Consider the following 26,464-nt stretch of genomic DNA (forward strand, 5'->3'; position numbering starts at 1 on the left):
ATCTTATACCAAGTAAGATGAAGTGTCCCCTCGGGGACATGGGTGGCTCCCAATAGGATGAGAGAAGCAGAATGTGCTCTCCCACCTCCCAGGACAGACCCATAGCCATAAGCCGTCCTTCGTCTCTACTATTTAGTCAGTAATTGGCAGGGTTTGCTATTCCACTGCAGGCTGGGCTTTTCTTTAATTTTTACAAACTAGGTGGGGAGAGGCATGCTTGGTAATACTGATGGGTTTAGATGGGAGACCACAAGGAAAATCCAGTTGTACCAGGAAGCGGTGCTGGTGACTCAATAAACAGCGTGGCAACAAAGTCCTGGCACGGTGCTTTTGAGCACTGCCTTCCCGATTGTGCTGCAGGCTAAATCTCAGAGCTGCTAGTCGTTACAGGATCATACTTTATGAAAGTAAGGTATTAAACCCCAGACAAAATACACGTCCTCCTTGCCCTTATCTGCAGCCTCACCTAAATTACACAGTCTTATGCACAACCTGATTCAAACTTTTCTGAGCCCATGTGGAGTTGCTGTCTTCTGTCCCAGAGATGGCAGTAGCCTGGAGCGAGTGAGGTGATTTCTGCATATGCAAGAAATAAAGCTATTTGGAATTTTAGATGGAGAGTACAATGGAAATGTAGTAGATCATTACTTAAAGATGTTACATAATGTTTAGGGCTGAGATTTTGCAGTATCCCCATTAATATAAATGGTTCGCTGCACTGGACGCTAGTGTTCATGCAGCAGCCCAGAATGGCACTCTTCCCACCATGAGCACAAAGCAGAACAATGAGTAAAAAGCAGAACAATGAGCAAAGAGGAGCAGCAGTGCTTGTATTTGACTTGCAGTTCTGGTTTTGCTCCATCTGGGTGCCTGCCCGCAGCAAGGAGCTGACCAAATATTTGCGAGCAGTTCGAATCCCCTGCCCTTCCCATCCTCACTCAGCTGGTGGTGAAAGTAGTTTAACTACAGGCAGGTACAGACACTTCACCATGGACGTCTGCAGCACTAAAACCAATGCAGCCGATGCCAGCTTGAATGTGACTTCCAGTTCATGTTGCAGCTTTAGTTCTATAATTCTACGTCTGTTGCATTATGAGTTCCTTAGATTACTCTGTGGTGTATTTTCGGGACTCTCAGAATAATAATGGTAGATCCACCCTTTCTGCAGAGACACCTCCAAGGGAAGGGAAGAAATCTGCTAAGGTATTATACATCTCTGTCAGGGAAAGCCTCTGCATGGCTAAGACCGTCCCACCATGCAGGTCCAGAACTCTTCAGGGAAGAAAACTGACCCCTCGCCAACACGCTGTGAATTAGTTGGAAGTAGTCCTCAGTGGCAAGAGCAAGCTGCCTGGAAGCTTCCTTGTTCCTGGCCCAATTTTAACTGCTCCTCTTTGTCATCATCCCCTGGCAACAGAGCTTTAAGGGAGTTAGTGTAACTCTTGGCACAAAAAGCAGAACAGAGTCTGGGGCCTGACTGTTCTTTAGGTCTGACCTTCCCTTCCAAACTCAGAATCTCCCAGATCATTGTCAGGGTGTTCCCAGCTTGCAAGAGCTATCAGCAGTGTCTGTGAGACATGATGGATATTTGTCCTTCACAAGAAATCCTTAGAACAAGAGCAGCGAAAGAGATGGTCAAATAGGTGTGTCTTAGATTGCCTTTGCTATCCTAGCCTGACTGGCCCGGTATCTTTTAGAGAACCGTAAAACTGTTCTTTGAGCTGACTTTGTTTAGAGACTAGGAGGATTTGGGGGCCTGGGCTGTACCAGAGTCTGGGAACAACTCGTGACATTGAGGAGACTGTCCATAGCTGTTCCAGGGACACAGCCATGACTGAGGACTATGGCCCCAAAGTGGAGACAGCTTGTTTCAGTAAGAAGGATGGTATTACCTGATCTGGGAACATCGTGATCCAGAAGCTGCTTCACATACAGCTCAGCCTTGTGCTTTGCAAAGGGAGGCTGGTGCTGGAGGGTTTAAGCTGATCAGCTTCTCTAATGTATGCTTTTTTTGCAATTCAGAAGTGCTAAACTGGCTTCTAGAACCAGCTAAGTTATGCCCAGTCTCAGTTCTGCAGTCCAGAAGAGTAGAGTGCAAAGCAGGCTTTCGGTGCTCTCCTGCCTGACTTGCGTGTCTCCTGCTGCACCACGGAAGTCTTTTCCAGTTTGAGCCATGGTTTTGTTACAATTTACTTTTCACATGTGAGTGTGTAATTTGATTTCTAAATTTCTAAGTGCACCAAACCTTGAATAAAGCATAGAGTTTCCCTGATTCCAAGTGAAAGCATTCAGAATAGTCTATGAAGTGGATGTTTATTCTGCCTGATCTTTCATTTTGTTTTCATGCTAATACTACCCCTGTTGCTACCCTGTAATCAGCTGTTACAGAAACTACCCGATGTCTCTAGGGTAAGTTTAAAAAAAAACAAACAAACATTCACCCACAGATAAATCCAGTTTTAGCAACGTGGTGTTTAAAGCATTATAATCTGCTCCATAGAGCGTCAGCAACATATGCTTGCTTGGAGTCAGCTCCAGATTACTGGTTTCTCTGTATTGGTTCTCAGGCCCTACATGTCTATTGGAACGCTACGTGATCAAGTCATCTACCCAGACTCAGTGGATGACATGCACGAGAAAGGCTACCAAGATCAAGATCTGGAATGTATCTTGCATATGGTTCATCTGTACCACATAGTTCAAAGAGAAGGAGGTAAATCGCATATTTTTGTAATAAGCTTTACAAAATCTGTTCCTCGCGTGTATGTCTTAGCCTGACTGACCTTTGCTTACTGAACTGTCAAAACTGGATCCAGACCTTTTTCTGGTTGTGGGAGCCGCACAACGCATGGTTGTTGCTCCTGATGCTAAAGGACGGAGTGCTCCTTTCCCCCGCAGTAAATCAATGCCCAGGCTGAACATCCTTGTTGCCTTGTGATAGCCAGTCTTGTCATGATATTGTGAGATCACTGACCTTCCTTAATTTTCTTAGAAACTGTAACATGTCTTAAAACCTTGTCATGTCACTGACTACAACAACTTGAAAGCATGTGAATGAAAAGAGAGTCAGGTCTGCTTTCACCTTCCTGGCTTGTGGGATCAGCAAGACTATGTGCCATGAGAAGGAGTGTCTGATACCACACCACTAGGGTGAACAAGTTAAAAGTAACCAGATGACACGGGCTGGCAGTAGAGTGTTGCCATCTACCACTTGCAGTTTAAGTTGCCATGTGTTGTCAGCATTGTTTGCCCTAAGAGTAGGGGATGGTTTAAATACGCTGGCATGGTAGGTGTCCAGATGCTGAAGGCTTCTCTTGTGTCTAAGGAACTGAAGCACTGAATGTTTTTTTTCCCCAAGCATAGCAATAATTTTCATCCTTTTGTTCCCACCAGCCACTAATCTCTAGTTTGAATTTCCTCCCCATCATTATGCTCTTATAACACACATAGGACAAATTTGGTAAAGTTTAGAGAGAAGAAGGAGGATCTTCAAACCCCTCTAAGGAGCTGGTGTCACGAGTGCTGGATGTTCCCTGCCTCTCTCTGCCAGCTGTCAGTGCTCCTTTTTGAGAGGTTACTTCGGGTGCATTGACTTGTAACGTGTGTGCTTGGTGTCTGTCAGGATCATTCTGACAATAGACAGTAGTGCTTCAGCCACTGGGAATCCCAAGGCTAAATTCCTATTCCTGGATGGCAGCCTGTTGCTCTGTTCAAAAGGTAGAAGGTGCATTTTATTTTTGAAATATGCATGGAGACTCATCTGTTCTCTTTTCTGCACATTTTAGTAACCATTTACAGCAGCAATTGTATACCTACAGATACTTTCTCACTTCACAATCCTGTTGATAGACTCTTATCTTTCTGTGGGTCAGGGTTTCTTTGTTAAGAATATAATAATGAATGTCGACCCTCAACAAGTTGCAGTAGAAAATAAGAATCTGCCATCATTCTGAATATATATTATTATTCAGATCTGATACTATGACACGAGGATTGAAAAAGCGGGCAGAGCGCTAAACAATACAGCTGGCTTTCTGGGCTGCAGGCACACGTTGCCGCATCATGTTGAGCTTCTCACCCACCAACACCCCCAAGTCCTTCTCCTCAGGGCTGCTCTCAATCCATTCCCTGCCCAGCCTGTATTTGTGCTTGGGTTTGCACCAACCCACATGCAGGACCTTGCACTTGCCTTGTTGGACTTCACGAGATTCACGTGGGCCCACTTCTCAAGCCTGTCATGGTCCCCCCTGGATGGCATCCCTTCCCTCCAGCGTGTTATCTGCACCACACAGCTTGGTGTTGTCAGCAAACTTGCTGAGGGTGTACTCAATCCCACTGTCCATGTCAATGACAAAGGTGTTAAACAGCACCAGTCCCAATAACAACCCCTGAGGAACACCACTTGTCACTGTCTCTCCTTGGACATCAGGCCATTGACTGGCAACTCTTTTGAGGGCGGCTATCCAGCCAATTCCTTATCCACTGAGTAGTCCATCCGTCAAGTCCATGTCTCTCCAGTTTAGAGACAAGGATGTTGTGTGGGACACTGTCAAATGCTTTGTACAAGCCCAGGTAGATTAATTACATCAGTCACTCTTTCCTCATCCACCAATGCTGTAACCCTGTCATAGAAGGCCACCAAATTTCTCAGGCATGATTTGCCTGTAGTGAAGCCGCGTTGGGCTGTCACCAATCACCTCCTTATTTCCCATGTGCCTTAGTATAGTTTCCAGGAGGACGTGGTTCTCTGGGCCTGTAGTTCCCCGGGTCTTCCTTATTTCCCTTTATTAAAAGTATGAGTTACGTTTCCCCCTTTCCAGTTCATGGGAACTTTAGTGGCCTGCCACAGCTTCTCCAGTATGATGGATAGTGGCTTAGCCGGTTCATCTGCCAGTTCTCTCAGGACTCACGAATGCATCTTATCAGATCCCCTGGACTTGTGCACCTTCAGGTTCTTTAGATGGTCTCAGACTTGACCTTCTCCTACAGTGGGCAGTTCTTCATTCTCCCAGTCACTGCCTTTATCTTCCGTGACTTGGTCAGTGTGGCTGGAGCACTTATTGGTGAAGGCCGAGGCGAAAATGTCGTTGAGTACTTCAGCCTTCTCCATGTCCCAGGTAACCAGGTCTCCCGTTTCCTTCTGGAGAGGGCCCGTGTTTTCCCTAGCCTTCCTTTTATCACCAATGTACTTACAGAAGCTTTTGTTGTTGCCCTTGACATCCCTGGCCAGATTTAATTCTGTCAGGGCTTTAGCTTTTCTACCCTGGCTGCTCGGACAGTTTCTCTGTATTTCTCCCAGGTTACCTGTCCTTGCTTCCACTCTCTGTAGGCTTCCTTTTTGTGTTTGAGTTGGTCCAGGACCTCCTTGTTCATCCATGCAGGCCTCCTCGTGTTTTCACCCAGCTTCCTCTTTGTTGGGACACATCACTCCTGAGCTTGGAGGAGGTGATCCTTGAATATTAACCAGCTTTCTTGGGCCCCTCTTCCCTCCAGGCCTCTATCCCATGGTACTCTACCAAGCAGATCCCTGAAGAGGCCAAAGTCTGCTCTCTTCAAGTCCAAGGTAGCGCGACCTTGCTATGCACCCTCCTTGCTGCCCCAAGGATCTTGAACTCCACCATTTCATGGTCACTGCAGCCAAGGCTGCCCTTGAGCTTCACATTTCCCACCAGCCCCTCCTTGTTGGTGAGAACAAGGGCCAGCTTAGCACCTCTCCTCATTGGCTCCTCTATCGTTTGGAGAAGGAAGTTATCATCAACGCATTCGAGGAACCTCCTGGATTACCGATGCCCTGCTTTGTTGTCCCTCCAACAGATATTGGGGTGGTTGAAGGCCCCCATGAAGTCCAGAGCTTGTGAATGTGAGGCAGCTCCTGTCTGTCTATAGAGGGCCTCATCCACTTGGTCTTCCTGGTTGGGTGGCCTGCAGCAGCCCTCCACTATAATGTCACCTCTCCCTGCCCTCTCTTTAATTCTGACCCATCAGCTCTCAGTCGGCTCCTCATCCATCCCCAGGCAGAGCTCCATGCACTCCAGCTGGTCACTGACGTAGAGGGTGACACCCCCTCCTCGTCTCCCCCGCCTGTCCTTCCTAGAGAGCCTGTATACTTCCATCCCAACGCTCCAGTCATAGAATCCCACCACATCTCTGTGATGCCAGTAAGATCATAGCCCTGCAGGTGTGTGCATGTCTCTAACTCCCCGTCTTTGCGCATGACCCTCAGCGGCCAAAACCATATCGCCAGCAGTCTCTGAATGCCCGTCACTGTGGTTTGTAACCCTGCAGCTGGAGCATGTAGCTGATGATGGGGCAGTTACCGTGCTCCACGTACAAGATGCCACTGGCCGTGTCAGTGTTATGCATTGCCAAACTGAAACCCCAGGTTTGGATAAGTCTCACTCTACTTTCTGTGCCAAAGAAAGTATTTATTGCTGACTCCATTCTTGCTCTTCTGCCTGTCTGACTGCACATGCAAGACACACACAATCTAAAAAAAAGTCTAGAGGACACTGTTAGTGTTCACTGGTGCCCTATTGAAACTCCACTCAGGATGAGGGCACACAGTGCAAAAGGCTGCACAAAAAAAAATGTTAAAAAAAAAACGTGTCTTAGGTACTTAGCGATCTGAAAATAACAGAAATGGTCAAAGCTTGAAAACAAGGGAAGAGATTACCACATTCCAGGAAGTTTTTAGGACCATAATACACTTACTTGTTCCATTTTCTCCTTGGGCTTTGCAGAAGGCAAGTGCCAAGGTAGAAGCAGAGAGGAAATACATGACTTATGATTTGACACGTTACGTGGATTTCATATGCTTACGTATTCTTTAGCGCTCCCCTAGTCTGGGATAAAGACTTACATTCTGGTTTTTTGAACCAGCAAGCCAGAGAAATACTTGTTGAAAGTGAACAATTGACATTTTTGTTTATACATAGCTGAATATTTTTTTTTATTTCCAACTTTTACTTTATTCTTTTACTTAAAATCAGATTTTTTAAACTAAAATCATTTCTATTTAAAATGGAAAATTTTCTTTGCAAAATAATGAAAAATTCCATATAAAGCTTGTAGAACAAGGGATTTGCCCTAAACCATCTTTTCGCTTTTTGCAAAGTGGTTAGATAGTTGACAAACTCTGGCATTTTCCAATAGAAAAAAAAGTTTTGCTAAAAAATTCGCAAACAGTTTCTATTTATCTATTATATACAACTTTTGAAAATATACGACGTCTGAAAAAACAATCAATGAAACCACTTTTAGTTATTCATATTCTTACGGATATATGGGGTATGTCCATGCTATTTTGAACTGTTTCCATAAACTGCTGTAAGAATGGAACTGTCTGTCAATCATTAAGTTGTAGAAGGTAATATATTCTTCAATATTTTTTCTGTAGATCCTCTTCTTCTTCAGAGCCTTACCTCTGCCTCTTCCCTTTTCACCTATCCCCTGCAGTATTAAGCCTCTACCAGACAGTGGGCTCCTTGGGCATGTCCCTGTTGTGCTTTAATTGACCACGAATGTCACGCATGTATAATACGATGCTTTGCAGTTTGGTGTTCTGCTCCCTGTGGGCAGTTATGAAAAAGCCAGATGGATCCAGAAGCGTGCAAGTCTGACTCAGTTTATTTGTCCTGGCATAACTTTATTGTCTTTAGCTGAATTGCTTCCACATTGCATCAGTACAAGGGTCACCAGTGTCCAAGCGTAAAGTAGCCAGCAAGAGCCTAACGCTGATCTTGTTGCTGCCGATGGCAGAAATTCCTCTCTTTTTTTAGCAATAAGGTTTGACCCAGTTAGAAGTAAGTAGAATGGTTACAAGAATAAGTAGCCCGGTTTGGCGTTTAGCTTCTGTGTTACCCTCATGAAACTTTTTTCAGTTGGTAGCAACAGAACACACCAAACTCACCAAAATAACAATCCCCCTCCCCACCATCCGCGTTCTGGATGGCCCTGAGCCCAAACCCTAGAAGATCCCAGCGCAACTACTGTTCACAGTACCCCCCGCTTGCTGCTAGGGGCAGACTTGCCTTCACACTGAGGTGCACACTGGTATTTTTCTCATCTTCTGGATATTAGAGGAATGCCATTTTGTTACTTACCTTTATATTAGCAATATGGTGCCCCTATCAACAAAGTTGCTAGCTCTACCAGGAGAATAATGTCATACAAAATTAGGGTAGCGAAGAAGGTTGGTGAACCACCAGCCAGCACAGGCATGTCCAGAAATCATAGGTAACAGCATGGAGATGTGCAGTAGATATATACATAAAGTGGTTCCCTCCTGACCTGCTTTGAAAATCTGTGTGTATTTAGCAAGTGTCAATCGTGGTACAGCCTTAGGCTGCCGATAGCTTGTCACGTGAGAGGAGCCATGAGAACGTGTAGCAGCACGCTGAATGCATGACCAGGCCTGGCAGGTTGGGGATGGTGACATTACTCAACAAGTTCAACCTGTTCATGGTTTCTCAGCACCCCAGATTATGACTGTCCCTCATTATTTTGCACATTTGTCATATCTTTGGGTCTTTTCCAGGGAACCTTTGTGGTAGGCCACGTATAAACACACAGATAAGCACATTTCCTCTCTCCAGTATTTTTTCATCTGATCATTTTAGCCCTGGATTTGCTTTTGTTGGTACCAGCAGGAACTCGAGTGCTTTGCTGGCTTTTCTAGTGGCTCTGAAATCCAGAGACACAAATCCCCACAGTGTCATGCTGAACTGGGGCTCACACAGTTGATGGTCTCTTTGTTCATTCCTCAGCTAAGGATTGCCCTTGCATATTCATGCTGCACAGCACCTGGGCTCTCTTCCATTTTGACAGCTGCCTCAGGACATATGCTGTGCAAGAGGCCTTCATGTTCAAAAACTCACCAGGGGTAACCTTTCTTCTGTCCACGTCTGATGAGGTGCATTGGAACGTAGATCTGGAAAAGGATCTTTTAACCGTATCTTTTTATGGCAGCTGAATGCTCGGTCTTGCTTCCAAGTATGACAATTCACAAGGATGAAGGATACACAGTGCTACAGACTCTAGATGCAACCCCTTTTTTGTTGTCAAATTTAGCTTGCTTTTTCCTTCAGAAAATTGGGGGGGAAAGGAATTCTGAAAGAAGCCATGCAAGAAAATGAAACGCTGCTGTCATAAGGCTATCGCTACTTTCTGCTAACAGCTGTATGTATTTCTACCGCTGTTAGTCTGCCCCAGCACATTAGACATGCTCTTTGTCTTACTGGTTGCAAAAGGCATTTCTGTGACATCCAGTGTTTATCTCATCTACATCATACCATGTGCAATCAAAGTCTACATGTAACAAGAAATTGAGCAAGGAATTTGGACTCTGAGAGCCAGAATGATGTTTGTACCTACGAAGAGATTTGTGCTGCGTCCATGGACATGCCATTTCATTTCTTCATTTGTAAAGTGGATGTAGCTATGCGTGACATGAGCCACTGAGTTGCCTGATATTTTCGGAACACTAACGACCTTCATTGATTTATGCCATGTCAGCAGTAAGAAAAGGGAAACAAGTAGGTGCATAATTGTTAATGCACAGTAGGGAGGCAGTTTATTTTGAGTTACAATGCCTCACTGTTTAGAGGAAATTGTTCTGACATTAGAAAATATTTTTTTTTAAAATAGATAATATTAAAATGCATTCTTCCGTATCTGTTGTTTGAAGCATTCCAAGTGGCAAATAGGAAAGTTCAGGGAGGGAACTAGGCAAGAAGAGACAAGATGCACTTCTAATACTCGGTTGTAATGTAAGTTGAAGTGAGCACAGAGATGACTGCTGTATCCTGGTAAATGGAGGCTAAATCTTCCACCTTTAGATGAAATAATAGAATGATTTTGCTGACAAGATGATGCTTCTTCATGAATATCATTCCTTTTTTTGTCTTTTAGTAAGTCTTTATAAGCCAGCTGATCTGGAAGAAACCGTATGAACGCAAGCATTGCTTCCCCAGGCACATGTGCACGCATGCACAGCCACCCACACCCCAGCTCAGATCCAGGTTCCTAAAGCTTGTCTATATGCTCAGCTTAAAAATAACAGACTATAAACAGCAGCCTGAATGTTGTCTTCAGAAGCACAGTTGTTTCTACGGCTTTCATGAAGGACTGTTCCCACCCCTTGCCTCCAGGACCCTTTGCCAAAAAGGACTGCCCCAGGTGGTTTACAGGCTTTTATGGAAGCTGAAGGTGTCAATGGAACCGCACTCCAGCTCTCTGTGTGGTCCCAGCACCCGGACTGGAGCTGCAGCAGCTTCTGTGCGTCTGTTCCCTTTACTACAGTTCATCCAAATGGGGGTCCAGTTAATCATTACACAGCTCTGTCTTTGCTAGGAGCCCGCTGATAGAAAGCACTGTGTGTGCTCCCAAGGGGCGCCCGCTGGGATCCTTAGACAAGAATGGAAGGAAACAATGCAAACCCAATAGGATTACTAGGGGTGATGTATTTCTGGTGTGTGCATCCCTGGTTTTTAAATCTAACTATATACATGTATATTAAAAAACTGTGACATTGTATTTGACAATTTTACGTAGAGGAAATTCTTAGAATTCAGTCTCCAGCATTATCAATTCCTGTTTTCAGTCACACAACCTCTCACCAGATGCTTCACTGAGGTTTTATTCAGACTTACCAAGCTCTGGTGTGGCACCAAGCATGGAGAGAGCACTCCCCAGCCTCCTACACCTTCACAAGTACCAAGTGCCTTACCTTGGTTCACGTATCAGAAATGACACAGCCCATGCTCCTTGCTTGACCTTCTTTCTAGTCTTTTCTGGGAAATGTTTATCTTCAGTTGGGAAGTGGCAGAAAAGAGTTTTCAGTTTTAGTTACAGTGCTTCTGGGCTGATTTGGAAAAATGTTCTCTCCCTCACTCGACCCTGCTCCAGCTGCCTGTCTCACGAATAGATGATATATTGAGAAAAATGTCTTTTCAGATTTTCTGTACATCCACACTCTTCCCTTTCAAAACTCAACTATTTTGCAACTCTATCCGTCTGGATCGTTTGATTGAAAACTTATTTTCAGTAGGGTAATTTGGTATTTGAATTTTTTTCATTGGTGGGAATGAATCGTGCCAGAGTACTCACAGAAATGCCTGTCTGCCATAAGATTGCAGATAAAATGCATCACACTCCCACTGCATGTGTCTGAAAACGATAAAGAAAAAAATCAGTTGTAGACTGTGCAGAATATTAAATAAGGATACCCAGTGTTATAACAGTTGTGGGTCGTCTCTAAATGCAAGGTAGCAGGAAGCTTGTATGGAAAATCCTCCTGTCTGTCTGCAGTTTTGTATGTTAGCTGCTTGTCTGTACGCATAGAATGCATCCTTGTGTCTGCATCTGTGTTTCTGTTCAGTTTGCTGACAGTTACTCTTTGCCTACAGTAGGGAGTGGAGTCTGGTACTGTTCTTTATGGTTTTTACACTTTATTTCTTTGAATTTGTTTTTAAATTTCCACTCATACCTTTCAAGGAGGAATAGAAAATTGTTCTATAAAACAAACATGACAGAATGAAATGGTTAGTTACAGGTAGGTGTCTTTTCAAAGAGATGGTAAGTAAAGTTATTGACAATACCTACATGACCAAGAAAGTTAAATTCCATTTTCAAAATTGACATGATATTTGGGACATTTCTGCAATTGAATGCCAGTGGAAAGGCACTGAGGTATTTCAGAAGATGTGATCCAGAACCCTGAGCTGTGTCTTCTGCAATGGAAATGTCCTTTATGATTTTGCTTGCAAATTGCAGAGATGTTGCAAGTGAAGCTGCATTTCCTTCATAAACTTACATTGCCATGACGCATTTTGTTTGCCTTTTTTTTAAAAGGCTGGGATGCCATCATGGATTGGAAAGATGTCTTATCAGGAGGAGAAAAACAAAGGATGGGCATGGCTCGGATGTTTTACCATAAGTAAGCATTTTGATTTGTTCTTTAAGTAGCATCTGAAAATGAGGAAGAGTTTTGCAGTTTTCCCGTTATCACTTGAGCAGTAGTAGACTATAATCTCCATGCAATACTCAGTACTGCTAGATGGCTGCATAGGAGCACAGGCCTTGTCATTATTTCATACAAGCTCTAGTTTGGGGAATGCTTCTTACTTAAGCTTTGCTTTTGGCAACATAGCATTACATTTTCCAGATGTTCCTTTCTTTAACGTCTCAGGCATAAATGTCTTCCCTGCATCTGTCCTCCAAATATTGCAGAAGTCTGATGGACCGTTGCAGAGGTTATGGCAGTTTGAAATCCAACTACAAAACCTTTTGGTTTGGGAGACTGCAAGCATGCAAAGGCAGCCCAGTCCATACATAGCAGTGGATAGAAAGTTTCCGAGTTGGCTGTAGCTGCTGCGTGATGTGATGACAGGACAGAATAATACTAGGTCAAACTAGAACACAAAAGTTAGATCACTGTGTACTCAGATGGACTAGGAAATAAACCCCATTTTTCCTGGAAGCTGGCTCTGCACCTGAATAATGCATGGGAACTATGTTGTTGCTGGCCAGCTTTCAGCTGTAGATGCGAGACAGCTGTCTGGCAAAAATAGATCTCTCCTTTCTGTTGATCTTTCGCTTAAATATTGTACGTGGGAATACTGTCCAAAATATAGAAGAGTAATTTCCTTATCTGCTTTTGAAAGGCCGAAATATGCATTGCTGGACGAATGCACGAGTGCTGTAAGCATTGACGTTGAAGGAAAAATATTCCAAGCTGCAAAAGCTGCTGGGATATCCCTGCTTTCTATAACACACAGACCTTCTCTTTGGTAAGTATGTTTAGGGATTTATCATGGTCCTCGCTTTCAGCTTTCTGACAGGCAGTGGATTGGTCTATAATGTTTGTACTAGGCCAGTTGTTTAATCAGTATCTACTGCATTTTCTAAGATAACTTGTCTACAATAATAGACATGTATTTATTCCTCCTTCTTATTTTTTAAAATGCATTTCAGTTATTAACTATTAATAGCAACATGCAGGGATCTAAGAGGCAATAAATTAGTCCACCACTCCACAGCCACAACAGATATCACCAGACTCTAGAAGTTTACCAGTGCAGGAAGATGGTGGGAAACGTGGCAAGTGGTTAAACTACTCTTTGTTCTTCCATAGAAATAATACATCTGGTGTTTTAACTTCAGTTGTGTCCTCTACCTGCAGGGTTTGTGAGCTTTCAAAATTCGATTGTCTATTAAAAAGGGAAATATTGGAATTCTGAGAAGCATCATTCTTATGAGGGAGTACCAAGTGTGGAAGAGTCCCTCAAGGGAAACAAATGTAGTTACTTGATCCAGAAAACAGCCAAATACTTTAAAGGGCAAAATGAGATCAACGAGGTGTAAGCTAACATCAGCAGACACTATTCATTCTGTACTCGATCTCTGCTCTCAGTTTGTTTGGTTGTTTTTTTTTTTAAATTGTTGACAAAAATCCATTAACAGTCTGTTGCGTCAAAGGAAAGAAATTATATCAGTGTCTGCTTCTCTGAAAAAGAATGGTTTCCCCAGCATTTCTCCTTCCTCTGTGTAGTCAGTGAGGGTGGAAATAGCTTTTGCTGGATCAGGACCTAAATGTTAAGAAAAAATGGTTCACAGACATTTGGTTTTAAAATAATTTAAATTACACTTAAAAAGAAAAATAGTATTTAATTATTTTTTTAAAAAGTTTGGCATTATTTTAAAACCACTGTTCAAGAGGTTTTTGAGAGCATCTCGGCTATAAATAATAATGATGCAGGGGGAAGTTATGCAAAAGCACTTGTGAGAAAGGTCTTTTGAGTTCAGTTTCCTACCAGCATTTCTTATTTCTTACTACTAGTGCTATTCAAGAAGGTTAGGGATTGTTCTTGTAACCTCCACAGTATTATTGGAATTACCAGAAATCTGGTGATTTGTGGGGTTCTAGAGAAGTAAAAAGAAGTGCTCAGTATTTAGAAATAAGCACCAAATGCCTTTAGCATAGGTATGCTTGCACAGGGACTGCACTGCATAGAGGAAAAATGGGTTCACAGGCTGTTTTCTCCTCCTCAAGATTATACCAGAAAATATTTGCCCTTTTAATCAAAAATTAGCTAATTTCTTAGACTGCAAGCATTGGACATCTCAATCAGCTACCTTAGCTTCCTGATTTTTTTTTTTTTTTGTTTTGGTGGGGGAAAATGGATAGGTTAAACATTTGGTGTCACAAAGAATAGTATGCAAGAACTGGTCAATGTAAGCCTGGAGTTGAATCTATTTGGAGTCCCATGTCATATGCTATTGAATTTATTAAACTGTCACTTTCCCTGGATGGGATTTATATTCACTGTTTTATGATGTATCTCATCTTCTATAATTGATAGTGATAAATTACACAGTCATACCAGCAGCTCTGAGGGAACTCTCTGCTCTTCCTCTTGCACCTCCTGATAAATGTCTTGTCAGGTCTTGACAAACTCCACATGTACACCTTTGAATATTTTCGGTGCACACACCCTGATACTCACTGAAAGATCTGTGACTCCTTTACAGACTTTTTTATTTTAGTCCCTTGCAAACTGAACCATATTTTAGGACTGGAGGTTTCTTTAGCCAACCTTACAAGATGCAGGGGAACAAACTGAGGTGTAATTTGAACAAACTAGAGTTTTATCAACGGTATCAGATGCACCGTGCCTGCCTGAATGTATTTTCTGCTGAGGGGGTAAAATGTCTGTCAGAAAGCGAGGTAAATAAAATAAACTGGGACTAGCATGCCTGAGTGAGAAGGGAGCCTTGTCTGCCGCTGCTGTTCAAGCTCCTGTAGAAAAAGGAGCCTGGTGGAGTTGCAGTGAAGGCAACTGTAGCCGCAGACAACGTTTCTAAGAGGGAGGCTGCCACCTTGACCAAGGACAGGAGATGATGAGGAAAACCTCCACAGCCCTGCTGCCCGCTCCTGCCAACGTCACTGCAGGTGAGGACCTCGGCGAGCCCAGCTGTGCGGGGCACCTGAGGCAGTGACCACCCCAGCTAGGGAGCCCACAGCAGTGCTGATAGCTTAGAGCTGGCACCTCACTGCTGAATTTCACTAGATGGCCTAGGGAGGTCCTGGTGACAGGCTTTGAAATACCCAAATCCCTTACAAAAGAGTGTCCTGGGATTATGAGTGACTGAAAAAAAGATCTTACCCAGTGATCCAAAACTGGGCAACCGGCAACTTCTTGAGAGACAGCATTGAAAAGAGACACAGGCACCCAAATTTGCATGCAAAAATGAACCATCTGTTCCCTGAGCCGTTATTAATATTTTAATTTCTACTGCAGGAAGTACCACACTCACTTGCTGCAGTTTGACGGACAAGGAGGCTGGCGTTTCGAGCAGTTGGACACCGCTATCCGTTTATCACTGAGTGAGGAAAAACAGAGACTGGAATCCCAACTTGCAGGAATTCCTAAAATGCAGCAGAGACTGAATGAACTGTGTAAAATCTTGGGAGAAGACTCAGTGCTTAAAACAATGGACAAAGAGGAATAAATAATTTATGGTTTATGTTTTTAAAAGTATTTTTTTAGTTAAAAGCATTACAAATTCAGCCATTATCCTTTGCATGCATTGTGATAGAGGCTTAGAGCATAGAGAAACACAGCCAGGAGAAAATAATGCTCTGAATGGTATGTAAGACTTTAGTGTTTTAGTATTAAGGAAGAAAGTGGTTGAACTGTGAAAAGAAAACAAGCAAGTGCACAGAGTATAAGATTAGTCATTGCAGCTTATGTTAATTCCTAGTGAAAGCCCGATTCACTGCAAAAAACTACCTGTACACTTAGGTTTTGTAGGTGAATTTTTGCCTGAGACTTGGCCTGGAGAATGTGCTTTTGTACCAGGTCACTGTGTGCGTATGATATGCCTGCTAGGCAGAGCAAACCTGGCATGAAACTCAGGCATGGAGCACGGCAGAGGCAGCATCTGGGTGAGTAACAGATGCATGCAAAAATCTCATTTGGGTGTAAGAAAGTTTCTCTGAGCCCACATAAAACCGAAGTTCTGTTCTACTGCTGAATTGCATACACACCTCCACCTGCATTTCCTTAGGAGATAACGTAATAGGCTGAACAGAAGACAACTATCTGAGCAAGCTGCTGCCCACGTGACAGAGAAGCCGGGGTAGAGCTAAATATGTAATATACTTGTGCTGTACTTTACGCTGTTCTGCATAGCTTCAAAGCCTCTTTGCCCTTCATGATACATCAGTTTCTTTGGGGGATTATTTGTGTTCCCTGTTCAGTAACCTCTGGTGGAGGGATGGAACTCTGGGCCTTGCATCAAGTGACTTTAGTTTTCGCTTGACTAAGTCATTCATCTGCTCCATGGGTCTGATCCATCTGGAGTCCATCTCTGACCCAGTTCCTCCGCTGGTAAAATCACGATATAGACACTTGTTTGTTCCACGAGACGCTTCGTGACAGGAAGGACTGCAGGAGAGGAAACTGTCAGTTTCTAACAATACACTGAATTCTCAGGCATGGCTGTCCTGCCAATTAAAATGCTCAGCACTTATAAAGGTCTGTGAAAAGCCAGAGCATTTTGTAACCACTAATTAATATGCCTGCCATATTTTGGTAGAGTGGCTGAACACTGCCCTCCCCGGGAGCGAAGGCACCCATTAACAGCTTTACTCTCAGACGCACTCGCTGTCCCATCTGCTTTTCAGTTCAGCAGGAGCCCGGTCCCCCATCAGTCAGAAGGTGCTTTGAACAGAAGCCGCCAAGACAGTGCTGGCTTGAGTGCCTTGCTGGAGCCAGCACCGGTGAATTAGAAGTAAGGAGGTGAATGGATTTAAGAGCTCTTATCTGCTCTCTCTGACTGCAAGTGCACAGCAAATGGGTGGCTCGGGAGTGAAGATCAGGAGGTGCAGGAGGCTTTGCAGATGGATAAATGAGCCTTGGCTGAGATGTAGCAATCCCGAAGTTTGTTGGTTCTTTTTTTTCTAGAAGTGTGATTCCTTAGAGGATATCTTTCTGGTGTGCTCGGTCTAAGAAAGGCAATGCTTGAGCTGTTAAGAACTGTTAAGAAAGGAGAAATATTTTGGTGGTATTTGATGAGCTGGGAATGTTTGATCACTCTGAATTTAATATAAATTGTTTACTTTTTCTGATCACTTCAAGAACAAGGGGAAGGTAAATTAACCCAGTCTGCAAAATCCCAGTCCAATGTAGCATTAGCCCATCTTCCTTCTCACTGTGTGCTTGTCTCGCTGCTTGGTATGACACTGGCACTGAAAAATGGAATAAGCCTGCTCCCTGTCCTGCTTCTCCAGAGTCTGTGGCTTGTATGTAACCCTGGTACTTCTCCTGGTGACAACAGCTTGTTCTTCTCATTAGTTTTCTCTGTAGAGTCCCCTGGGACATCTCACTGACACAGAAAGGAATGCTCTTGGGAGCGTTTGAAAGGGATGAGAAATTAAGGTTCAAGATAATCGGATGTTGTACTGTAAAGTGCAGACTGGAGGTCACTGCTGTGGTGAATGGCATGTGCATGCATTTTAATTTGCAAGTGTCTCTGCTTGTCCCTCTCCCTGAAGGCTAGCTTTCCTCCTTCTCATCTTCAAAGACAAATTCAGAACTGCTAAGGAAAAAAAGAAGTCAGCCAAGAATCTGTTCTCGGTGCGCATAAATGAGATGACTGATGATTTTAAAGGCTTACACATTTCTGAGTTATGTTTCTCTAAGATGGTGATGAATCAGGCACACACGATGTGCATGGCCTTGTCCCAGCTGCAGTGTGTCCTTCTGCTAGCGCGAAGCAGCTGCAAAGCCGCCCTTCCACAAGCCTCTCCCAAGGCAGAAGCCGAGGTGGAAGAAGGGGCATTAGTGTTCCCCACCCCTCCATTACGCGCTTTACGATGTGGCTGGGAGCTAAACCAGGGTTCTCCAGCCCCTGAATAAGGAGGACACCGAAAAGTGCTGACCGATTGGCCCAATTCAGCACAATTCCAGGTGAGGTCCTGCACACTCCCAGCCTCCCACCAAAGCTCTGCCATGGTGCTTGACTTGTTGGGAGCCACTATGGGCAAGCGCAGCATCTGAAATCTGCTGTACCGCCTTGCAGAGATCAAAGCTGACTATCCCTCATGGCACAACAGAAACACATCTTCAGGTGAAGCCATGTTTAGTAGAAGAAAGTTTTTTTGCTGGTTTTTTTTTTTAAATGAGATTATGCACAAAACATGGAGAAGATATTTACGTTACTGATGAAATTTTAATGAAAACTGAAATTGCACCAGGATCAATGTAATAGTATTTTCCTTGAAGTTTGATTTATACTTGTTGGATCCAGTAAGAGATTTAACCATTCCCATTCAGTAATATCGTGTAAAATATCCTAGCATCTCACTCAGCTATTTACATTCTTGTAGGCACGACCAGAACATCAGAGGCTGGTATGAGTAGAAACCCTTGTCTAAACAGGAATGTTCTGAGTAATACTGAGCCAGTTTTAGAAGTATTTACTGTACCAGTGGCTTATTATTTTTAAAGTTAGTCTTGCAGCTGGAGGAGAAGCTGTCCTGGAGATTCTGTCTGCAAACTTTCTGAGTTGTTCCAAGGGCTAATTGAGACGGGAGCCTCTGGTTCTGTTTGTGGAGAGTTTTACCTCTGATGTAATGCAGGGCATAAGCCAGCTCACTCTGTGCTGCTTTGGACCCAGCTGGGGAAGTGCGAGCAGAAGTGCGTGCTCCCTGCTCAGGGAATAGCTCAGGGAGACGCTGCTGCGGAGCCGAAGCGTGCAGAGCACTTGGTCCCTGCAGTGCGAGAGGGTCAGAGCAGGGCGGGATGCCTTGCTGGAATCCTTTTTCGTGGTGTAATGAGAGCTGCTCGTCCATGTTCCTTCCCTTTCTGGTGTTCAGGAGCTATCACTCCCCAGGAGGCTGAGGAAGCTCCTTTTTCGCCTTCCGTCTGCCTGACATACCTAGCTGGAGCTAGCCAGGTCCAGCTTGTTGTGTCGCGGCATCTATACATCCAGGGCTGTATAGATGCGAAGTGCTCAGTGCACCTAGCCTCCTGTGAGCGCCCACTCATCCTCCCAGGACTCAGGGCAAACCGGACTTGCCTGGGTCTGCATCTTAGAGGAGTACATGTGCTGAGCAAAATTCATACCAGTCTCAGGCACGGAGTAACCGTACGGTAGAAATGTGAAATATCGGCATCAGTTCATTCAGATAATGCTGGGATGTTTTGCAAGAATCTTCAGAATGGGAGGGCACATGTGCATGGGATTTCAGTATTTTAACCTAGGAGGAGTTTGTTTTTCACTTAGTTTTGGGACCAGACTCATTCCTGTTTTGGGACCAGACTCATTCCTGTTTTAGACTTGGAAGACCCCTTCTTCCGCAGGGGTAGAAAACCCCACACATCTTTTAGAGGAGTTTTTTGAAACCAGTGAGATTTGTATTTGAGTGAGGAATGAAGGACTGGGTATTCAATGGGATATATTAGGGAAAATCGCAATAAAAATTCTATCCTAAAGCAAATGAACACATCTACAGTCCCCTCAATATATCTATATGATGATAATGCATGTCAAAGTCAAGTTTACGAGCCTGTGATCAGAAATTTCAATCGTGTATAGAATGAAATCCCCCTACTCAGCTGTTCATGGAACTTAAAGAGAACTGAACTGCTAATCAAATGTGTCTTTGTTTTGTTTATGTTTGATATTAATGCCTTTTAAGAGCAGACAATTTATAAAGCAATAAATTATGCTTTACAGTTGTAATTTATTCCAACCTCAAATAAAACACATGGCATTTACTTTGAGATTACAATGTTCCTTATGAATCGTTCACAAAGCAGTCCGGACCTGCCTGTGTGTGCTCTGGGAGCCCCTTCCCGTCCCTCGTTTCTGTGATGGGGTAGAAAAGCTTGGGGAGGTTGTTTGCGTGTTTGCAAGTTAAAACAAGAGTTTCATTCCTAGATCAGGCTGGCATCAAAGGCTGCTGTGGGTTTGTCATGTCTCATGCCCATCCACTTCAGCGTGGACCTGACTCGTGACGGGAAGGTGACAAGGAGCTGCCACCACTTGCTGGGGAGTTCTGCAGGGAGGCTGGGCACCGAGCAGTGTGCCAGAGGACAGTATCAGTAGTGAAGCATCAGGTGGCCTCAGCAGCATCGCTCCCAAAGGCTGTTGTTATGGTCTTTGTAAGTTAAAGTTATGCATGAGGCATCGATGTCACAAATATTACAAGCAAGTGCCCATGTTGGCCTAGAAACGGAGAGGTTTGACTTCTTGGGGATGAAGATAAAAAAGACAGTTTCTTTAGCCCTTCAGACTACCAGGAGTATGAGGACATCGGTTAACTCCTTGTGTCTAGCCCCTTCCCAGCTGTGGCAGGGGACGATGAGGTACTGTGCGGTGGTACAGGACCTGGATTGTGCAGCTGGGGAGCCCATGGCGATGGTGGTCACTTCCTTACAGGAAGGCTTGTCCCCCACGCCTCCCTTCCAGCTACTGCACCCGCTCAGAGGGAGAACACTGACAGAGAGCAAAGTCCAGGACATGAGCCACGAGAAATGCATTTTTGGGGATCTCTGCGGGGCTGTGCATCAGCCCAGGAGGAGACAGGCTATACTGTAGCAGGGGAGGTGAGCTGAAAGCTGCAAAGGTTGCACTTGAGTTTCAGTTTTGTTTTTTTTTTTTTGCAAGATGTGCTTTGGTGTCTCTCTTTGGAGAGCATTCCTGCTTTTTGGTTAGGCCACCAGCATGTGTTCACTGAAGTACTGGAGCCCTGAGCCTCTCCCCAAGGGTTAAGTATTCCCAGAAGAGATTGGACAGCAAGGCTTGTATCACAGAGGCAAAAAGGACTTAGGAAATATGCAGAGCAGAGGTGTTCAAAGACTTCTCACAGGTGAAGTTTTCAAGTAAGTGGGGAATATCTGGAAGAACACCTTGTGCTGTCTCTCTGTGGCCTTATTTCTGATTATGGCTCATTCTGCAACACCTGCTTTGTATTTTTTAAATAAATGTCTTTAACCTCATGTGAGGGAGACTATCTGTGAGATGGTAACAGTGACATATTAAAAATACTACTCCCACCAATCCAGAACAATCTTTTTTTAAACAGATAATTAAAAAAGGGAGGAAGAGATATTGTGGTGGTGGCTGATGCAGGGCTGAGGAGCCAGCTGGGTCCTGGGGCTGAGCCCACAGTGAGAAACCAGACTGGCATGAGGTCTGGGAAAAAACAGTCCAAGGGCCCATGGGAAAAGCCAGAGGTTGGAAAAAGGCAATAATGAAACCTGTCTTGGACATAAAATGGTTGTGTAATAGCACATTACTCTTCTTCTCTTGTCATCAAACACATAAAGGCAAGCTGACCCTGACACAGTGTTTAGATAATAACACAGCAAGACAAAGAAAAATGTTCATTTATTGATCAATTTTAGCAGGAAAATTGTCATAAAAGTTATTTAGGTTGAAATATCTTTGAAAGAGAGTTTATAGTTGTGGTGGTTTAGAGCTGCATTTTAAATAGATCAGATTCATAATGCTTTTCATGAAGATTAGGGTCTTTGGAAAGCAGAAATTATTCTCACCATAAACGGCAAGCAAGCTATTGAAGCAAACCCAACGTATTTCATATTTAAAGCAACCAAAAAAATTGCACTCAGTAATTCTAATATTCTTGTCCTCTGTATCTCACTTAAAATGTTCTTCTCCTCAATTACAGCTACGCTGTGCTATAAATACATGAAGTTTATGAGAGACTTTATCAGTTGGTGTTTCCTGTGCTGGTGTGTTTGGAGATCTCTATCTTTCTTATACAGGTTGCACTAAGTCTTCCTTCCCACCCTTTGGCCCGTTTTCTGTCCCCGCCGGGATGGGTGCAGTGCTGAGACATCTGGGTGCTGGTGCCTTCCTCCCTGGGAAATGCACCGCCCAAACACGCGTGTGAGCAGAAGTCCCTGAGCATCCCGTAGCCAGACCTTGCAGGTGCTTCCCAGCAAGACAAACCGCATCCTCATGGGTTGGCTCCGTGGGGGCTCTGCATTTGATGGTAAGTGCTGGAAGAGAGCAAGCGGGGTGGTGGGTGCTGTCAAACGCATCCGCTTTTTCTTTGTAGGTAGTCAACAATCACTTTTAGGAAAAGTCTTAAGAAATAATGTCCACACAACTAAAATGATGAGTAGCTAATAATCGGTAGTAACAAGGTAGTAACGTGAGGTACTAAAGTGCAACAACTAGTAGTGATAAAGCTGGGCTCTGCGAGATGTATGCTCACAATAACAGGACATTCTTGCACAGAGCACATCCCAGTACCAGTTTATACCTGCAATGCCAGGTGATTTAAAAGTTACACAGCTCATAGTAATGAAAAACAAATAATCCTCTTTTAATCCTAGCAAGCGGTCATCAGAAGCATACAACCGCCTTTCATCATGTCCTTTGGAGTATTTCTAGGTAACCCATAAATATAACCAATTCTTAAATAATGGCACGCCTTGTCTGAGCTCTGCTATTCAACCAAAAATCCCCTCATAACCAGTATGAAATGGCAGCCACAGATGCAAAATCACAGAAATCCCTATTTCCTTACCAGTGCAAAATGAGCATGCAAAGAGGCGCTGTTGCAGTCCCTTGCTATCCTATTTTTATACAGTAATCGTGTTACAGAGAATTCAATCCCTGTCTAATCGCTAATGTTCCCTTATGTATGGGCCATATGGCTCATCGCTGAGCATCAGAGGATGAGGACTGTTGATTAGACTCTTCATGCTTACATTGTTATGGGGGAAAAAAAGAGTGATTAATGCGTTTCATGCCAAGATGAAAGCAGAGGCAAGGTATGCTGCTGGCCAGGGAGAACGACTGTGCTTCCTTTGTAAGGACTTACTTCCAGGGACTGCTGAAGGGAGGTTCGATTCCTCTTTCAAGTCATGGGCTGAAAACTGTTTCTGTCTGAGAGAAGTTTTAATTAACAACCAGGGGAAAAAAAAAAAAAAAAAAAAAACAAATGGTGGTGGCATCATCAGTTTTAAATAGTTTAAAAAATTTCTGTTTCTAAAAAATGAGCCTGCCAGATATTCCCTTAATCCATCCTAGCCTTGTCAATCTCCCATGACCCGCTCACCCTGCTGTGACAAGGGGCTACTCCACGAGGACGGAGCGGTGCTGGCGAGGGCTGCGCGCCCCGGCTCCCTGCAGGACACTACTGGAGCGCCTGCTCCTCTGCCCCACTGAGTGCCTCCAGGAAACCCAGAGTTATTGCACCGGCGTGGGCTCCAACCTTTCCAGACCCCTTCCCCTCCAACCAAGGATTGTTTCCTAAAAATTTACCTTCTCCGTCTCTTGGCTTTAACTCCTGTTCTGCCTGTCAAACTTCCAGTGCAGGCTGGACTTCCCAGGGGTGCCTTAAAGACAAACCAAACCTGATGGGCCAAAGTGTGCTCTTGCCTAGGACATAGGTCAGGGGTGTATCATCAAATACCTGCCTAGGTGACCAGGAAGCGTAAGGCCACGTTCCAAGTGTTGCGGTTTGTTTTGCTAAAGCCATGCTTGAAGATGCATGTTTACTTCGCTAATTCAGAGCCTTATGCTGCTGCAAAAGGCATAAATGAGATGCAGAAGTTGGAAGTAGACAAATTCAGGCTTGAATGAAGCCAGGACAGGTTTGACTTCTGATGGGTACTGGGGTGCTCCAGCAGAAAGTGCCTGTTTGGCACAGGACATTGTTTGATGGCATCTATGGCTTGTGTTATGCAGTGCCCAAACAGCCCCTCCTGGCCAACAGGCAATTATGAAAGTGAGAACTCCAGTGCTGCTGGCATCAACAGGGCTGCAGCGCCCTGCGCGTTCAGGGACACCTCAGCCAGCATGCTGAGCTCCACTGCACAGAAAACCTACTTGTGAGTTTGCAAGGAAAGGACTGAAGACCTGAAGCCTTGAAGGATGAGTCTCTCCAGCTCTTTTTCCTGCATCTGTAGGTGGGCAAGTACGGTCCGACCCAAGCTGCCCTGCCCTGGCACCCATGAAAGCACGTGTAGCCAGCATGGCCCACCCTGGAAAGGCAGCTCCTCCCTCGGGAGCTGCCCGGCGTTCCCAGTGCCCAGCTGAACACCACGCTGGGCTGCGCTAAACACAGCGCTGGGCTGCCTCCGGGTCAGAGCTGGCTCCTGCCGTGCCAGCCTGCAGCATGGGCAGAAGACCTCTGATGTCTGTGTCTGCCTGCCCGGACAGGTCTTAAACTGGCCATAGTCTGGGTTTGTGCTCTAATCCCATCTGACTGTTACATTCTTTTCAAGTTTTTTTGGATTTCTTATGGGTGGAGGCAGAAGAGGCATAGCCACATGCTCTCCTGAAGAATGAGGCATGTGTAAGCAGAAACTATTTACTTTGTTCCTCTTGAAGCTGAGTCGGCATCCGCGGCGGGCTTGGGTGGGGGTGAGGACACAGCTCTGCCATGTGCTGTGGAGACCTCACAGTCTTAGTTTCACTACAAATCCCCTTTGTCAGCATGCAGGAATACTTAAGACCTGGGAGAGTTCTTCATCACCGATGTCTTGCTTCATTTACCTCAATCAGTTTCTCCTGCAGTTGGCTGAGCACCAGATCCAGGCACAAATACACAAGCTTCTGCGCAGTCTTACAAGGTCAGATTTCCTGTTCTGTGTGTAATGCTAAGCCTCAGGAATCCTGTTTGGAAAGTGCTGCTAAAACTCCAGTCTGCTGGGCTTCTGGCAGGAAAGAAAGGTGATGCCAAGTTGAATGCCATGTTGAGTAGCGGAGCCAGATTCATTGGCAGTGAAACACTGGACATGTCAGGGACACTGAAGAGAACAAATGTTTGGTCTATGAAGCTTAGAGTTGCCTGGCGTTGATACCTGTTCTTAAAAGGTTTCCTTAATGACACTGACATTAGATTATTAGAGAGGAACTTGCAAGAAGCCGTGTTACTGCTGAGTTTGCAGACTCGTATCAGTGCAGCATTGCCAAGGTTTGCTCCTGAGCCAGGCTTTCCTTCACAGGATAGCCAGAGTAATTTTATCAGCAAGCATCTCCTGTAAAGATTGTTGATAGTGAGTGAGTGCATTCTGATGATGACATATGCAGCTCCTTTTTCTATTAGTGGGCTGAGAAATGGCCATTACTTTCAGGTATAACACGTAAAATAGCTGCTGCATTCATGGCCCTTAATGTTACGAAGGCATTTGAGGGTCTGTTTTGTAGGAGTATAATTTTAAGGTGCTCAGCAGCTCTTGGGAGCGACTGACTATGCAATACACTGTGGAATATATAATTGGTGGGATCTGAAGCCAAAATTATTCACAGATCCTAAATTCCTTCCTAAATTCTTTTCCCCACTGTTTGCATGCTGCATTACTTACTTGGAGCAGATCTGCATCCTGATCAGTGCTGCTATGGGCAGGGCTCAGTAACCACGGCATTTCCCAAGAGTTTCATGACTTTATCTCTGCCAGGCTGACTGTTTTACTAGCCAAACTCATCTGCCACCCTTAGGAAGCCTTCAGTGAGGATGATGTAAGCTTTGCAGGTGTAGATGAAAGCTGAATTGAATTTGGCCTTCAGTTATTCTTTGTTGGGAAGGACTGACATGACTGATAAGTTGAGGGGGAAACATATTGGGGAAAAAAATGAAACATGTCTAAGTTTCCTTCCAGTCAATTCCAATGCTTGAATTGGTGCTGCCTGCCTTTACAGAAACCAGCTATAATAGACTGGGAAGAGCTCTCACGTTGCCTAGGGCATAGCTTTGATCAAACAACCTCAGCTTGCCTCTCACAAAGCTTTCTTCATGCACCTGATATAGGATCCTGCCTGAGATAATGAATCATGATGCATTTAAAAGAAATTAAAGGATTCACATCAAACTCTGCCTCTAATCCAAGCCAGCACCTTGATCATTCCTCCTGTATGCAGTGCAGGAGGGCAGCAACAGTCCCGGGCACTGGCTCGTGGGCTGAGCACCCGCAGATGTAGGTCACTGCCATCTGAGAGGCAGAATCAATATTTCAGGGTGCATTGCTCCCTCTAGCTTATGAGTTTAATTGAAGGGGTAGAAGAGCTAAAATTAATTTTTGAACAGCCTGACTGGAGGGCAAAATCATCTTAATTAAATCTCATTCACTCTTCCTCTGATCCAGCAGGCAGATGGTGCTTCCCTCCCGCACTTTGAAGAGGTTAGCCCAGAAAGGCTTGCAGAGAAAGCAGGTCTAAGACCGTCAGAGCTCACTTTCAGGCAGGTTTCCACTGCAGGGATCACTGATGCTGCCTGTCTGTCCATGGACCAGAGAACTTGAAGACAAGAGACAGGATTAGAGGGACATGTTCCCAAGCCTACCCTTCCATGGCAAAATAACGAGGTCAGATCTTTTGGAAATTTTAGGGTTTTTTCCTCTTGTGCTTGTGCTTCTACTTATTCACTGTTTTGAGCACAACTGCTTAGACCCTAGGCTGGCTTTTTCAAGAGGAGATG

At 44.5% G+C, this 26,464-nt stretch overlaps 1 protein-coding gene and 1 long non-coding RNA gene across 3 annotated transcripts in view; one reads left to right on the forward strand and one right to left on the reverse strand.

Moving 5' to 3' along the window:
• Positions 1-19,785, forward strand: part of ABCD2 (ATP binding cassette subfamily D member 2) — a 49,794-nt gene extending 30,009 nt beyond the window's left edge. For both annotated transcript variants that reach the window (XM_037388365.1, XM_037388364.1), the window contains exons 7-10: positions 2,568-2,713; positions 11,851-11,935; positions 12,663-12,788; positions 15,300-19,785. In XM_037388365.1, the coding sequence (XP_037244262.1) occupies positions 2,568-2,713; positions 11,851-11,935; positions 12,663-12,788; positions 15,300-15,510 (568 nt within the window). In that variant the 3' untranslated portion in view covers positions 15,511-19,785. The remainder of the gene's footprint in view (positions 1-2,567; positions 2,714-11,850; positions 11,936-12,662; positions 12,789-15,299) is intronic.
• Positions 5,476-25,717, reverse strand: LOC119148349. Its single transcript, XR_005104369.1, has 3 exons — positions 25,708-25,717; positions 21,189-21,192; positions 5,476-10,958 (listed from the first exon to the last, which is right to left on the reverse strand). It is a non-coding gene; the product is annotated as an uncharacterized LOC119148349 (long non-coding RNA).
• Positions 25,718-26,464: the final 747 nt, after the last annotated feature.

This window comes from Falco rusticolus, chromosome 5 (assembly GCF_015220075.1).
Source record: "Falco rusticolus isolate bFalRus1 chromosome 5, bFalRus1.pri, whole genome shotgun sequence".
Classification (NCBI taxonomy): Eukaryota; Metazoa; Chordata; class Aves; order Falconiformes; family Falconidae; genus Falco; species Falco rusticolus.